The following is a 17,337-nucleotide window of genomic DNA, read 5'->3' on the forward strand; positions in this document are numbered from 1 at the left end:
ATGCACACATCTTGTAAGATTGGATGTTTGTCTACTGAAATGAGCATTTCCTTTCATACAACAGTTCTCATTCCACTTCCTGAAATATGTCTTCATACAGAAATATCTAATGTCTGCAGTATGGTATTTATGATCCTATCCTGTATTCCCCCACTACATAAAGGAAGTGTTTTTTATTATGGGTTGTGAAAGGGAAGTGCAGTGGGTGCTGAGAGTTGTTAAAAAAAGACTGTGCCTGACTTGGACTGATTTATTTATACAGATGCACGCTCCCATTAGCGGTCTTAACAGACTACATCTGTAACCTGCAAAAGGGAAATTTTCTCTCACTTTTTACTACTTAAACTGTGAATTTCGAACCCAGCGGTCGATGATGCTTATTAGCAACTTTGAGTTTTCACACCAAAAGTTGTCTACGAACAAACAAATGTACGTTCAAGGGAAATGATGCCATTACTTTGATAAAGCTGACTGATAACACAGCAGATGTCAGTAACTGACAGTTTTATTTTTTTTCTTCTTCTGGTACTTTTACTACTTGTGTAACACACTCAATATTTCACTGTAACTCACACAGGCTCTGAGCTGGTCTAAACCATTGGTTTATGTAAGGGTCGGTACAGCCCATAGTCAGTGTATCATTCAAAACAGAACACTGTCTCCAGCTCAGTTCACCTGCCACTTTGGTCCTTAGGAGCGGACATGCACAACTGTGGTCTTTTTGGCTGTTAAACACGGTGTTGATTTTGGGGCAGCCCATCTGACCGGTTCGTTAAATGTTCTCCTGAGATTCTAGAATGTAGCGTAGGCAGGGTTACCGCTGATAAGGGATAGGAGCACTGAGAATGACTGCGGTCTACTTGAGTTTGTTTGTACTCACACATACTGTACACCATGGTCACCACCTTCCTCCTGCAACTCAACCCGGTCATTCAAGCCCAGTCAAGTAGCTGATGCACTTTTAAATCTTCTAAGATACTATGATTTTTTTTTTTTTTTTTGCACAATGTGTTTTTTTTTTCCAGCAATAGTGTTTTTGTTACAGAGGAAAATGTAAACTTTTCTGGCTTGCCTGTTTGTTCAATAAAGGCATTTTAAAAAGCACATCATTGGTAAGACGAGTGTGTTTCTGGGGTGTCTCAGTGCAGCCGCAGTGAAAACAGGCTGATTTCCTGGCACTCACCAGCCCTGCCTGTAAGAATTCACACCAGATGTTCCTGGCTTTGCATTCGACCATGAATCACAAAACCTTAAAATGTTGCTGGTAACTTTCCCCTCAAAACTGTTGTGGAGGTGTATCAAAAATGCATATTTTTTGGGTTTCACTCTTACAGCTCCACAATCATAATTAATACAGTATAATAGTACAGCTGTACTTTTATAAGAGCGATGATTTTTATGCTGCAGCCTCATATGATGAAATTCTTTTATTTGAAGGAGAGCTGAGGTACTTCTAAATCAATGACAATGTTCCTGCAATATTCTGAAATGGTAAAAACAACTTAGTGACAACATTGAATGATATGAGGATAAACTCGATTTAAAAGGTCACTGTGGCAAATTCAGTGTAAGTGTACATGTTCATCCACCACCACTGCCTGTAAGTGGCCTCTGCCTCACAGTGCAAATAACATTGTAAACATTGTAAGTAACATGTAAAACATGGGGTATCCAGTGGTCCTCTCCATCATACATGCCAGATTGGAGTCCCAGTGCCCAGACCTCACCCCGCTGACTCCACGGAGACCCACCCACCTGATGTCTGCAAGAATTACCGCGACAATGATGATGCATAAGGCAATTTCATCCTTTTCAAGGATCCCAACCTGTTATACAGTGACTGGGGGGGTTACAGTGACTCCCCTTAACCCCCAGCAATGTGCAGCATCCCCCTGCGTGGTGCACGGCAGCCATTATGCAGCTCACTGCTCACCACGCATCAGCGGAGACGGAGGAGGAGGGATTTGCCTAGCCAAATAAACCGGGGTATGTTTAGATGGCCTGACTGGGGAATTTGGCCGGGACTCCAGGAAACGCACCGAATGAGAACAATGGGGGAAAATGGGCTGCGGAGGTAAAGTAGGCATCGCCGGCGGTTACCGGTTTTTCACTTTCAAGTCGAGATTTACTCCTGTCCTCCCTGTGAGTCTGGCTCACAGTGCATCATGAGCACACAGAATGTGTGAAGTCTCTTAGCCCCTCAAACCCTTATGCCCCTGGTCTGAGAGCACCTATCTCGGATCCTCCAGGACAGGCAGGAATGGCAGGTCAGTGTTGCCCAGGTAGACCCGGCTGCCGTGCTGGAACACATCGCTGACGGCCCAGGTCAGGCTGCCATTCGGGTCATGTAAGCTGTCTACAATCTCCCCATCCGGGCCCAGCTCCAGAACCAGACCGTACTTTGGCAGCAGCGCACTGTACCAGCTCAGTGGAACCACCTGGAAACAGAGGAGTGGAATCACATCAGCAGTGCATAACTGTCCTACAGAAACCATGATTGTTCAAGAAGAATTTCAGGTAGCTATGAAAATATGAGCTTGGCAAGGATATTTATGGTGCAACTGAACAATCTAAACTATGTGTGAGCACTTACACTTTGGTATTCAGCAGGTTAAAAATATGTTTTATTGAACACTGGTATCAACTGGTTATATTTTTACAGAAACAATGTTATTTTTAGACACATTTTGAATGCAAGTAAAATGTTTACTGAATATTAAATTGAACAAACATGCATTTTTAAAGGCAAGCAACCAAGAGGCAGGTGAACCGAAGCCCCTCTGACACCTTTGTCAGTGTCAGATGACCTTTCAGTTAGAGAACAAAACCCATTTCCAGGAGAGACGTCCTCTTACCCATTGGCCTCCAGCCAAACAGGGTACTGGACAAGAAACTGCACAACAGAGACAGGACTTCAAATGCTCCAGCAACAGATGGTGCTGGTGCTGCCATATTGAATTACATAGTGTGGAGTCCCCTTGACTGTAAGCAGAGGTGAAACAGAGCCACTCTCTGTCCCCTGTCCAAAGCTATTCAAGCAGCCCCACATGCTGGTTGCATTTTAGGGCCTTGTGCAGGACAGAATTCTGTACAGAATTACTGATCTTTATAGAATGTGGATTGGCTGAAGTGGTCACAGTGCATGGGAATGAACAAATCATTTGATATTATGATCATGACACATGAAAACACAACCACTGCGACAGCTGGGGTCAAGGGTCATGTCAATTAAATCTGTATCTGGTGCACAGGCAACCAGGGCTAGCGGTCAAAAACCCTTGGTGCAAATCTCCCATAGGTCAGTGCTCAACCTCCTGTGTAGGAGTTATATGCCTGCTGATATCTCTTCAAACACAGCAGTGCAGGTCACAAAGCCATACTACCAGAAACACAAAAAGGAAGTGGATGAAGATGATGATAAGGATTACCTTGGTCATGAAGCGCTTCACAGCAGGATAGGGCCCAATCAGGTCCAGGAAGGGTGGAAAGAGGCGGCCGGGGAAGCGGATGGTGGTGATGCCCACCAGGAATGTGCCACGGTCACTCGCACGGATGTTGTCGGGGTAACCGGGCATGTTGTTCAAGACAACTTCCTTGGTACCGGCCTTGGGCCCCTTCAGCCAGTACCTGCCAGGACACAAAGGATAAGGTGACACGCTAAGCATATGCAGCAGCAACAGCCGGAGCACACTGTGTATAACAGCAAAGGAATAAGATACGTGTTACACAATATCACTAGTCATTGCCTGTCTTAATCTTCCAGGCTTAGATTAATGCTCCATATACTGTACAAAGTGCATTACATTATTGTCATTTAGCAGATGTTCTTCTCCAGAGGAACTCACATAGGTTACAATTTTATATGTTATCCATTTATACAGCTGGATATTTACTGAGGCAATTCTGGATTAAGTGCCTTTCCCGAGGGTACAGCCATAGTGGCCTAGTGGGGGATCGAACCAGCAATCTTTGGGTTATGAGCACTGTGCCATACCAGTACACCACAGTACCACCCCTGTACAAAATAGTGGTAAACCTTTTACTTTATCATATGTACAATGTGTTTTTGAATGAATATTTCCTTATTTTTAGCTGAGCGGAAAACATGACATGCGGAAACGTGTTTTCAGCAAATCTGGGAGTGATGTCAGCAAGAATTTCGGCCCGCTACCAGGACCGCTCCTGCTCTGACCTGAGGATGCGGCCGATGCTGGTCTCAGCCATCAGCAGGAAGTCCTCGTCGGGTGAAAACGCGATGCCATTGGGCATGTACAGGGAGTCCAGCAGCGTTTTCACGTTTCCTGTCTCTGGGTCATACATGAGGAGGCGCCCCAGGTGGTTGGTCTCGAGCACCTGCGGGGAGCAGATCTTAACCTCTGAGCAGAGAAACTGCAGGGAAGTGTCAGGCAGTGACACATGGAGCGAACTCAAAAGAAAGGTCTGTTGTCTTACATGTCACGAGTCCCACCACGAATAGATGTAGTGAAACATTTAGTGGTGAGTCATTAGAACGTACAGCATGAGTCAAAAGTTTTGACGCAGCCTTTATTCTTTATTTTTACTATTGTCCACATTTTAGAATAACAGCAGAGACATAAAAACTATGAAATAACACAAATGGAATTATGCAGTGCCCAAAAAAGTGTTCAAGAAATCAAATCAATCTTAGAAGTAGCCAAATTTTTTTGTTGATGCCTATTAAACAGATTTCAAGTATTTGAAGCAAGTCTTTGAATGCATGGTTCCAATTATCTTAATCAAGTGTGTCCAAACTTTTGACTGGTGCTGTATGTAATCTTATGCTCCGTATATGAGCGATATGAGGGGTGGCAAGAGTCACTCTGACAGCCAGTTATCAGACTCTGAGTGCGAGATGCAGCTCTGCTTGGCAGAACACAGAGGGCTTAGACTCAGGGCCACGCTGATGACACCCAGGTAGCCACAGGGGGCATGCGGTTGCTAGGCAATGCTCAGCCGGCGCCACGAACGCGAGCCGCGCACACCCACGCCTCTCACCTCGTAGCGGACGTGCCTCCTGCCCCACCTGCTGCTGGAGTCAGTGAAGAATACCGTGCCGTTCCGAGAGATCTCCAGCCCATTCAGGAACCCGAACGGGATCCCGTCCGCACCTGCATCCACAGGGGCTTCATTACTAGTGCGCTTTGTTACAGAACATCTGTATTTGTCATGAATATATTGCAGTGCAGTTTCATACAATGAGACTTTATATAGTGCATTGCTTTGTGATGGTCTTTGTGTCTGCACTGCTGTTTATCTAGGCTTATTAAATGTGCAAAAGTAGTAAATTGTTCTGCATTAGATCATATGTTCATATGTGTGTGTGTAGTGTGTGTCACGGACCGTTCCGACTGGACAGAAGAAGAGTCTTCTCCCCACTCTGTGGGTCGACCTGGAACAGACCCAGGTAGGAGTCGGCCACAATGAGCTGGCCGTGCCGGTCCAGCCTCACCCCATGAGGACGGCCACACAAGGGCTCGTAGTCCGTATCCCTACCTACAATAGCACCGACAAAGCAATACAGGTGCTCAAACACACGGACAACACTTAGCCCTGTAAGACTCAACTATACCATCAACAGAAAGACAAGCACATTAAGGCAGGAATACTAATACTGTCAAGACAATGAAGAGTGATTACACACAACCTCAATGATCTAAATTGCATTCAGCCTATCCAAAAAGCCAAAATATTCTGGAGGTCGATTCTAATTTAGGCTGAATTATATTAATTGAAGAGTCAGTAATAAGATATGCAGTCCTTTTTTTCCCCAGTCCTCTCTGACTGTTAAGAACCTGCAGCATGGTTTCCATGCTAATGAAGGCATCTAGAAATGAAGGATCCCTCGAAATGTCATCCCTTTAAAATAACAATACACCATTCATTGAGAATCACTTCAGCGTGGATAATGTAACCTGGCAGCCGAGTGCAAAGACCATTTTGGCTGTTGGGGTGGCACAACTATTCTTTCGGCCATCGAGGCGGTTTCGTTACGGACGCATTGACGCATGTGTCAAACGCAGAGACTCTACCAGGATTTCAGAAATATTCCTCCTTCTAGACTGAATCAAAGCTGTGCCACATAAGTTGCATTTATATTGATTTCAAAACTGTCATCTGTTTGTTCTCTACCACACTGTTTTTGAGCAGAGTGTCCTGACTGCTTTTTTCAGCAGTCAGGATATAATCTTCCAGTCTTTTCCAAAACGGCCCTGGGTTATCTGCTTTTTTTCATTCCTTCTCAGAAATGTACTCTCTCCAATGCTTTATGACAATGCAATTTTAAAAATGCAGTATAACAAATACACTTTGATCGATCAATTGATTACTTGACTGTTTGATTCACTGATTCATTCGTCAATACAGTTAACTACAAAGGTTTTGATTACTCATCTGATCTCTAGGCTAGTAATGACAAATCCTGAGCTGATAATTATTAGTGCACATCTTTACTGTTGATTCAATCTTCAGTATCACTTAGTGTTTGATTCACAAAAATGCTAGTGGAGGCCATGTAGTTAAGAGTCTCACATCATAAAAGCACGTATATTCCAAAAAACACAATTTCACAGTCTGCTCTTGTAACTATCTAACCTTGTAAACATATTTCATATCTTTACAGTCTTTCTTTAACAACTGAACTGGCCTTATCTAGGCTTAGCACGTGTCCATATGTGGTGATGTCACAATAACCCATTGATGTTTTTTTTTCCCCTACTGACCGCATTCTGGGATGTTGGTCCCCATCTGTGTGATGAAGTGGAGCTCGTCCTGGTGGATTCTCCACAACTTTCCGTCCACCGTGCCTGTATACACATTCCCTGGAGAGGCCAGAGAGAAGGGGGTGAGGGGAGCGATAAGACTTCAGCCACAGGAGTTGGAGAAAATGCAGACACACAGAAACAGTAAGAAACAGATCCTCAATGATAAATGACAAGAAAGAATGCTGGAGACTGCAGCGAACCACATGGTTTCCAACGTTTGAGAAATCTGGCAAACAACAGGTGAGGGAGTGAACGTCAGTAGTATCGGCCCAAGTCTCATTTGGATTCCTCTCTCTGGGGAGGCGGTGGAACACTCACCATGCTCGTCAGCAGTGAAAGATTCAGGCCCCTTTAGCTGGCCAGCGAAGAGCCTGCGTCCCTTCTGCAGCCTGGTGTTCACCGCCAAAGGGCCCTCAAGAGCTGGAGGAGGACCCTCAAATCTGCAGGAGACAAATCCGCAACACACAGCAGTGAATAGGCCCCCCCTCTCCCAGTGGCATGGGTACTCGTCCTAAGTGCTCTCAACATGCAGATGCTGAATTAAGAGGCGGCGAAACGCCCGGGACTCACATGAATGGCTTGGGGTCGATGGGAGAGGGTACGAGGTACACTCCCACGATCACGGCAGCAGCCGCAATACACAGGGCGCCCCGTCCAATCCTGAGAGGAGATTAACTTACATTCAGACGTGCATCACAAAGAGACAAAACATCACCCACTTGAACTGACGCTATTTACCAGAATCGCCAACAAATGATTAGCAAAGAACTAGTGAGGAGGAACACAGTGTCTCCTTGACCCTCACACAACCGTCCCTCTGACCCCAGGGGTGAGTGAGAGATCACAGCAAGGGACATCTGTGTTTCTGTTAAAACCGAAACAGATTCCAGTCCACTTATTAAACCCCACTGCAGGGCAACCTTCAAGCCAGGCATATGGCTTCCAGAGACGACTAGATAGACTGTCACACTGTCAGTGAGTGTGTTTGTGAGAGCAGGAGAGAAAGAGGAGGGAGACAAGCAAAGAAGGTTTAGCTACTTAGAATGTCAACAGTAATTACTTTAGTAGTTGGCCTCTAGACAAAAACCAGCGTAATGCACAGAAGCAGCCCTCCTAGTTTGTAGTTGCAAAATGCGTCAAAAGAAGGCTTTAAGTGCATGGATAGGCTTTAAGTGCAGCTATTAGATTTGCACTTGTTCTTTTTAAGTCACCTTGGATAAGAGCATCTGCTTAATGACAAAATGTAAACTGAAGGCTAAATTTATGGCTGAACAATTGAACCTGGAGAAAAAAGGAACAGTTCTAAACAAAGAGAGTAGTCCGTCATACTTTACTATCAGCACGGTGACAGCCACAGACTGCAGTTACCAAACACGCTAGGGCTGAAGTCCATAGTACTGCAGTTACATATCAGCACAGATGCTCTGAGGATATGTTACGACCCTCGGGTCGTCATGTTTCTTGTAAGTGTGTTTGCGGTTGTGTTTCATTGCGGGGGTGTGCCTCTTCGACCATTACAGATGCGCGGCGACGGGATTGGCCGGAAGCGTACCTGCCCATTGGCTCCTTAGAGCTGCAAGACACTGAGCGCAGTGGTTCATGGTCATTTTAGGTAACAGACGTCAGGGTCAGAGGAAAATGTTCACTAGTGCTAAAACACGAAGTTTGGGATTGTTTCTAAATTTCTTCTTACAAATGGTAAAGCCTTGTTCTTTCCGGTATAAATTTCAAAGGGAACAACCATCAGCCTTTACATTTAAAATTAAAGGGTGGGGGGAATTATTCAAGTCATCACGGTGCTCTGTCCTTAACTTTGATATTTAAGCATCTGTTGTCATTACTTTCACATACTATATTCTTAAGTTCCGCTGTCACCAAGTTTGAGTAAAAACACTGTGGAAAAATCTAAAACATGTAAAACTTGCTTATGCTTGTTACCAGACGTTTAAAACAAAATTCTGTGTAATCACAGCAAATACCCTCCACCCTCCTCTCCTCTAGCCAGAAGAATCTTGTTGGCTTCTCTCCCTGCCATGCTTAAATCACTTCCCAGAAGGCTGACGTAAGGTTAAGCATTGGTGCTCCTACGTGTGATAGCTCCAGTATTAACACATCTAACACATTTCCTACTCAGAGACGTGACCGCACTTGTGAACCAGTGGCTCTTTGTATTCCGGTGTCAGCTGTGGCAGGAATAATGGCTGGTGTCCCAAAGTGACAGCCGCTCCAAGTAACAAGTACACTGAAGCTCAAGCATCCGGAATGCTTCTATGATGCGCCACAGTTACCCCGCCTTAAATGTCCTTTCTCAACATAACTTTCCACAGATAGTTGTGAAGAGAAACTACCAAGACACTGCAAACAGAGGATGTGCCCTGGGTGTCACTCATTTTCGATCACCTGTCCAAGTTATCAAAAAAAAAAAAAAACAGTCTGTAAGCATGCTTGTAGTTAAGAGTTGAAGATTACTGGGCCAAAAGGCATTGGACAGAGTTTGTCCACATTGATCCATTTTCCAATCAGCTGATGATAACACAGGGGAGGAACTGAATCATTCTGATAGAGACAGCTCAAAAAGCATTATTTTCCAAAAAGAAGAGTGTCTACATTTCACATAGAATCAGGATGGTTTATGTTCTTAGACCAAAATTAATGAGAATATGTGACGACATTGATGAATACCCAATCCAACAGCAACTACAATGACTGGATTAAACTGCAAAGTAAAAGTTCCTCCTCTATGCACACTTAAGGAAATTAGCACAACTGAAAAAAAAATATTTTTACAGATAGTACTCTGATCAATCTGTTTGATTCCTGCAGTCTATGATACATTTAGGATCCACATGCACTGGGCTGATAAAAATATATCTGGAAAATTAGAGAACTCCAATAAAATATATGTAGTCTACTTTTTCAAAAGGATATGTCCTATCACAACTAAGTTTTATTTATTGCATTGCTTGAAAGAGTAATGTATATGAATGCTTGATGATCTTCAGATGATCTTCAGATGAAATGTACTTACCTGTAATGCATCCATGCAGCACAGGGGTCAACACAGCCCTGTTTTACTACCCATGCATCAGTCCTGACATCACGCTAGCAACAATCGCTCTAATCAGAGAAAAGGCATGACCAATGCCATAGACAGCAAAAGTAGCAACTGGCTCCCTATCAGCACACAGTTGGCGTTTCTCATAAAAATTAAATGTTTCTTTTATCTGATAGTTATTGGTTAGGCAAAATGGGACAAGTGGGCAATTACCAAGAATACCTGAATGCACCTTGATTAGAGGTGGGCTTAAGCACATGGTTGTTAACAGGCAAGCTTAAGGCTGGTTAAGTGAGCTAGGCCTTACACCCAGCTTTTAAACAATGAAATAGGCAGTGTTGTTCCACACATACTACAGAACCAGGGTACTTCTCTCTGAGAGTTGTGGACAGTTGCAGTATGAGGGAGAGTCAGCAAGCACTGTGGGACCTTGCAGCTCTACCAGCCGCAATATAACCATATATTACGACCCTGCAGCCTGAGATTCCTGGGATCCTCACCCCCACTCTCACTCTGTGAGAAGAGTCATAACACTGCAGGACACGTGTGGTGGGGTGGAACCCTATTGCCTCACTGTTGTGTAATTCCCTTATGACTACTCCTCTAACAGTACCCACTGTACAGGAAACTTCCTTAAACATGCAAAACTGCATTTTATTTCTCCTTTGCTGTTCGGGTCTCTCAATATCTAAACTGGTTTTCACCAGTGTATAATGTGTAATATGTATCAATAAATCTCAAAATAACGTACACAGCAACATAATAAATAGACACGAATACTATGCATATAGCCACACAGACAAATAGAGGGAGACAGAAATACAGAGACTGAGTTTCAATTTTGCACTGAGAGAGCTGATTCTCCTATTTGAGTGGCCTCCTGTGGATATAGGCGCACATGAGCAAGGATAATGCTATATATAAAAAAAGCAATTAAAAGTAAATAAATTGCCTCTGTTGGATTTCGTAATGTGAAATGCAGAAAACGGCATAACAACCCTACTACTACTACCAACGAATTTACAAGACTTAACCACTTTAAAAACTCGTAACCTCAGTCCCGTAGTAAAAGTGATTGAGCATGGGCTCTTCACGGATAAAATAAAAAAAACTACTTTCTAAGCACAGCAATGCATCGCTTTGTAGCCTCTATTTCCCAAAATGCACCCGCATTGTAACAGCCGAAGGGAGTAAAACAATTAAACTAAACTTACATGACTCGAGCGATGGCTGTTAGCCGTCAGATACTTGGTTCAGCGCGTCTCTTTCTCAGCAGATAGAGTACTTCTTATGAAAGCGCCGCATAACTGTCGTGAAGCAAAAGTCGCAGAGACGATGAACTCTGTACCTCCTGGTCGGCTGTGTGTGTCGGGGCGGGAGTTGCATTTATGAGTGAAAATAGCCATCCACTAGTGGCTACCGACTCGGTCTCCGGGCGCAGCGTTACGGTGCATAGGCAATTTCTCGCGAGTGAGGGCTGGCTTTAATTCCCTCACTTAGGGACATTAGAGACGGGTTCAGCCAGAGGACATGCATATCAAGCAGATGTCTGCGGAGACTGGGCGTTTTCTAAAGAATGCCGAAAGGCAACCTCAACCGGATTATTGCAAGATCTGAAAATACGTAAATGTGTAGCAAACACGTGGTGCAATCGATTGCATATCGCAGCAGATCGCTTTTAATAACCATAAATAATAAATTCTCCCGACTCTAGAATTATTACTAGATTACTAAATTATTATTAGAATTAATTATTATACACTTGACACCTTTACAGAGTCATTACTGAAATGCACAGAAATATCCAAAGGAGTGGAGTTCTACCTCCAGACTGTCTGGGAACAGTTGGCGATTATTTCAAAGGATGACGCTTTCATACTTCATTGCGGCATTCTCATGTGCAATTAAAAGTGAATTCATTTAAATTGTATTAAAGTGTAAATAACAGACAGTTTTCATACCTCACACTGGAGAAAGGAAATTTAATATCACATTCATAGTTCCCCACCAACCCCCCCCCCCCCCCCTTTTTTTTTTTTTTGAAGAAATCAATTTTAATTGGCAAATCCATTCGAATATTTTGATTCATTTGTTCATTACACACAAAAATTATCCTTTCATATTCATTGCCACTTGAATAATCACAGGTACGCAAAAAGATTTTTAATCAACTTTAATAAATGAATCCAGGCCTTTTACAAAAAGCCATTTTTGGTAACAATTTCAAAAGAAACATCAGTTACCTACAAAAATAAATTGCGTCAACTCGCATTAACAGTACAAATGGAACCGCAACGTCTCAAATTTCGAGTTGCTAACTTCTTGTTTCTTGCAAGCCAACCTTAAAAACCGTTTCTTGTACCATCACCATCTCCGTATGTCAGCAGTACCAGAAACTAGTTAATATTCATGAAGGAAACTGCGCACACTGAAGCTCGCGTCCTGAACTGAGGCCACTCTCCGCTCCAGCTGCGAGAAAAAAAAAATCGCATCTTTAGGCCCAGTGTGAAACTAAGATGAAACCTTCCGGCTTCTGTCACAGTGGATTCTCTCTTCACCAGTACAACTGTAGTGCATAGCAAGAAGAAAACCTGGACACGTTTGGCAAACAATAGTAATATAGTGAATCTGTTAATATTTCTACATTTTCTTCCTATCTGGACAATACTGGCCTAAGTGTTTCCTAAACAGCTCTACAGCATATGCATTAGTAGATATAATGCATGCATAATATGAGTGTTTTAATGGTATATTAACGTCCAGACATTTTTTTTTAATCCTAACCCCCCTAGTCCGCTGACCTTCACAGTATAACTTTTATATGACTAAAATCGATCAAGAGGAGATTGTGTTGGTATAATCCTTAAGGTTTTAGGAACAAATAAAAACTCTTAGCATTTACTATGACGGTGTAAAAAAAAAATAACCATCAATATTTTCAACTGTAACTCTAAGTAACTGTGTATAATTATAATTATATAGGATATAGATGTCTTATAAAGTAGCACAAAAAGACAGTCCCTGAATTCAGAAGTAAAGTGCCCAAGTACAAGCTTTTCTAGATTGAGGGTCTCATATTCTGAAGCCGCAGTACTGCAGTTATATTTACCCTTATAGCAGATTTCGAGCAAAGGCGGTTGTCTACAACTTGCGGTGCTTTTCTGACAAACTGCACACACCACTCTTAGCAGGTACTCAAACATAATGACTTAATGGCATATACCTGCAGTGAAAAAATTCTAGGGAGGTTAAATGTAAGTTATACTCAATACCCAGTGTTTTAAGAGTAATTAAAAATCACCTTGGGTCGGTATTGGAATAAGCCTGCACATGTGCCCCCCTAGGCGGTGAGGCCCATAACTGCTTGCACCAGGCAAAACTTGTCACCTTAAATTAGTGTGCATTCTTTTTACAAACTCTTTGGTTTTAACAACCTACCAAAAATAAAGACATCAGAAATTAAACAAAGAGCACATATATTCATAAATTCTGAACAGCTTTGCACAGGCAAAAAAAAGAAATTAAGACTGAAGAAAAGGTGCAGTTACAGCAGTTATCCAATAGATGTCCCCATATAATCATGACACATCTACATGAAGTTATTTTGCAATGCAGTACCGGTCAGAAAACCATCATGCAGTACTAGCAGAGATGCACAAAATGCCAACACATAGCATACACCTGCAATATGCTAAGCATGTTGTTTAGTTACATTTATTCCAATAACTGGGTGTTGCTGTGATATCCTAACTCTCTTATTCTCCACTGTTTGATTGTCTAATAAAAGTGCACTTCTAGAGTTTCTATGTAAACCAGATTGCATAATCTCTATTAAACACAGAAATACGTGGGCATGCCTGGCTGAGGGCAAGATGGACTATAAAAAGCACAAAACTCACAATCCCCGCCATGCAAGTGGAAAATCTCTTTGCAAGATCAACACAGGAAACATTCTCATGGCCTTTAACCTGAACACATAAATGTGTTATTCTGGCCTGTTATTACACTCCTTCCTGCAATATTGCAATCAAGTGTACTATTTCATGAGACAAAGAGAGGGAGGAGAGATCACCGGGGCCAAACGGCCTGGGCTGGACTCCTGCGCCTATCTGCAGAAGCACACGCCTAGTTCTTTCATCCTGTGTCACATGACCCCCTACCTGCCTACTTCAAAGTCACTTTTCTCAAATGCCGGCCATTACATAAACATCAAGGAGGGGAGGATCGGAAATCCTACTTTTACTGACGCCCACTTAATCCCCTGAGTTAAATCTACACATTGAATACTCTGTGATTAAAAGAAGATGCATGCTGCTGCACACACATCTAAAACAGATACAGAAAAACATGAGCTTCCCCCACCACTTATGTTCCAGTTGCCACAAGGCACGTAAATTATAAGGACTCAGCCTTAACACCTTGCACACCCACCTGCTGGATTGGGATGCTCTTAGGAGCAGTGCAAGGGATTGCCTTTTGCTTTCCTTCTTTCTTTTCAACGTCAACATCCTCTATATCCATTTATCAACTTCCCGTGATCCATCTGCTTGCAGAACAGCCCCACCAACCTCCACTTACTGACCGTACCCTTTATCACCCAGATTCTCAGACATCCCCACGACTGATCTCTTTATTCCTTATTAGAGATCAGTCTTACCTGCACTCTCTGTTCACCATGTCACTACTCCAGTGTCCTTCATCCTACCCTTTAGTCCAAACAAACCTCCAGTCCCATTAAAAGCCCATAAAACTCCACTTTTCAGGCCCAAACTGCCCAAGCACACCCACTGCAGGTCAACACTGTTATACTTTCGCAATGTTCTCTCTCACTCCCTCGACTTTAGCCGTTCCTCCTTGGTGATTCTGACCGCCCTTGTGTGGTGATATCAGCTCCCTCCCACCCTTGGGTCAATAGGAATTTGTTCACTGCAGACATTTGCCACCAGCACAGCATCAACAGTGTTCCCAAAACATATCCAACATACTCTTTGTTAGGAGGCCAAACTCAGTCATTAATCACCGGCGATGGGAACCTGTTATCATTGTGTTGTCCTGTTTTTTTGTGTGTTGCAAATCCACCTTCTACATCCAATTTAGAGAGGAATCAATTCAAAATAAATGACTATGTACGGCTCTTTCCCCTATTACCATTGCTTCGATGCCCCGGGAAATAAAAATAAAATAAAATAAAATAAAACCATGAAAGTAAAATGCATAAAGCTTCAACCACATAAATTAAAATTAAAAGGAGAAAAAAAAATATTTACAAACCATTTCATCCATTAATTAAATAATAGTTACATAAAACTGATTCAAGGTTCCTCTTGAATCATTCACATGTTTGAAAGAGGTAACCAACAAAAATAAAACAAAGAAAAGTTGAAGACAGGCGGAGAGAGTGATAGAGGGCGCATATGTGAACATGGCAGCCACCGTGCACTGTGGGAAAGGTGCGTGGCGTATCCCGAAGGTGACCGACCCCCCGACACCATTTCAAAAAAGATAAAGTCCCAAGTGGTGGAAGCACCTTGCCACCACAGAAACACCTCCCCCTTGTGTTCATCCTGTGCATTGCACACATTTCTCAAGAGGCAGTCCAAAGTCCAGCAGTCTTTGTCTGCCAGTCCTTGTGAGTGACCCACAGGCTGGCTCAGGTCCTACAGTGCTCTCTCTCCTTCTTTCCCTCTGCACAGGTGCCTGTTACCCATGGTTCCCCACTGCCCTCAGGGCCTCCTCGAGTTTCTGTCTGTAGTTGGCGTAGCGCTTGGTGAGAATCTGCACCTGGTCGTCCTCTTCCTTGTCAAGGATGCGCAAGAAGTTGTGGAGCTCAGGTATGGAGAAAGCATCCCACTGTGGTGAGAAACAAAGGAAGAACAAAAGGACAGACAATTAAACTGGGGTGTGAGAGGGTGTTTGCAGTTACTATAGATTGTGGGCAGTAAGTATCAATCAATTTATGTGAAACCCTGTATCAATTTCAGATGTAAACCAAGAGGAATATTGTACTTTTGTGCTGAAATACACACATTTTACAGTAACAGACTGGGACCGTAGGACTGCATTGTGCAGGAGCTAATCACCAACCTGACGAAAGTACAGGATGCATACACAGTACCAGTCAAAAGGCTGGGCCTTACCATGACCTCCCCGGTCTGCTGCTCCCTCAGCACGAAACTCAGCGTGTCCGTGTTGGGCCCTGCCACCAGACGCAGGAACAGGGGGTGCTCCTCCTCCGCCAGCTTACACACGTACACTGCAGGGCCAAACACACACACACACACACACACACACACACACACGGGGTTAGAGTATGCATTGCTTCTGTTTCCAAACATGAACTATAACACCAGGCAGGAGTCGCCCATCACAGAACAATGGGCCAGCAGTGTAGCGCAGTGCTAACTGCAGGCCTTGTAACCGAAAGGTTGCTGGTTCAATTCCCTGCTGGAGCACTGCTGCTGTACCCTGGGGCAGGGTACTTAACCCAGAGCTGCCTCAGTAAATATCCAGCTATGTACCTTGCTCTGGGTAAGAGCATCTGCTAAATAACAATAATGTTATAATGTAATGTAATGAAAAAAAACCCTGCAGAAAGTGAGAAGTACTAGTGTGAAAAACAGCGTAAGCGCAGCAGTGTCATGAGGCAGAGCTGGTGTGGAACGGATTCAAAGCATGGGAAACAGCCATGTGATACACATGCATGAAAAACCTTTGAACAGCACAGGAACAAATCCACACAAACATGCTGCGAAAACCAGTCGGGGTCTCCTGCCTTAGTGAACCTTTACCAGACCAAAAGCTGAACCCTTTAATGTCTCTCGTGTCACCGGCTGACTCTTCAGCTTCATGATAGCCACTTCCAGGGATCAAGATGATCATCGCCGGCGTTTTCGACCGCGTCATCGGCCGCATGTGATGACCGCTGCACATCGGCCATTAAGGAAGACGCCCGTATCTATGTCTGCACCGCCGGCCTGTATCTTAAAAGGCTTTCATCAGCTAAACCCTGCAAGAGGATCAGCCTACATCATAAAAGGGCTGAGAACAGAGCCTTCAATGGAGCCGGCCGGCCTGGAGCCCACAGGCCCTCCTACTGTACCCCCCTTTATCTCACCACAGCATCTGCGCTGTGTTTATTCCCGTGCCTCCCGGGCAAACGACGCTATCTATATCTCTGACTAAACAGCACCGTGAAAAGGTTTAACCTGGCCAGTCTTACAATACAGTAAGGACAGTGAGGAGGAGTCTCCCATGTTTTCCAGAATACGCTTGTTCTAGGCTTGTGGGGTCTGATGTCAAGTCAAATTCTCCATTTCACTCCCTACAGCAAGTTTAATTGCAACTCGTAATTTTCCTTATGACCCACAAGAAAAGAAAAACAAAAAAAAAAAAAAAAACATATGTTCAGCCCCGTCTAGACAGCCGGTCTAAGTAGGGGGCTCAGTCCCCCTCCCCTCTGTAACAAAGACAAAGCTGATAAAAAGTACACAGCAAACACAC

At 43.6% G+C, this 17,337-nt stretch overlaps 2 protein-coding genes across 3 annotated transcripts in view; both read right to left on the bottom strand.

Moving 5' to 3' along the window:
* Positions 1-1,781: 1,781 nt before the first annotated feature.
* Positions 1,782-11,119, bottom strand: zgc:194209 (uncharacterized protein LOC570908 homolog). The gene is made up of 9 exons (XM_036518530.1): positions 11,052-11,119; positions 7,353-7,442; positions 7,101-7,222; positions 6,737-6,839; positions 5,362-5,510; positions 5,017-5,129; positions 4,193-4,353; positions 3,429-3,627; positions 1,782-2,438 (listed from the first exon to the last, which is right to left on the bottom strand). Coding segments are annotated over exons 1-9 (1,146 nt in total). The 5' UTR covers positions 11,054-11,119; the 3' UTR covers positions 1,782-2,231.
* A 982-nt stretch (positions 11,120-12,101) lies between these two features.
* rassf3 (Ras association domain family member 3) overlaps positions 12,102-17,337 on the bottom strand; it is a 54,627-nt gene continuing 49,391 nt past the window's right edge. For both annotated transcript variants that reach the window (XM_036517936.1, XM_036517937.1), the window contains 2 exons: positions 15,975-16,090; positions 12,102-15,687 (listed from right to left, as the gene is read on the bottom strand). In XM_036517936.1, coding sequence (XP_036373829.1) covers positions 15,538-15,687; positions 15,975-16,090 — 266 coding nt within the window. In that variant the 3' untranslated portion in view covers positions 12,102-15,537. The remainder of the gene's footprint in view (positions 15,688-15,974; positions 16,091-17,337) is intronic.

Source organism: Megalops cyprinoides, chromosome 23, assembly GCF_013368585.1.
Source record: "Megalops cyprinoides isolate fMegCyp1 chromosome 23, fMegCyp1.pri, whole genome shotgun sequence".
Classification (NCBI taxonomy): domain Eukaryota; kingdom Metazoa; phylum Chordata; class Actinopteri; order Elopiformes; family Megalopidae; genus Megalops; species Megalops cyprinoides.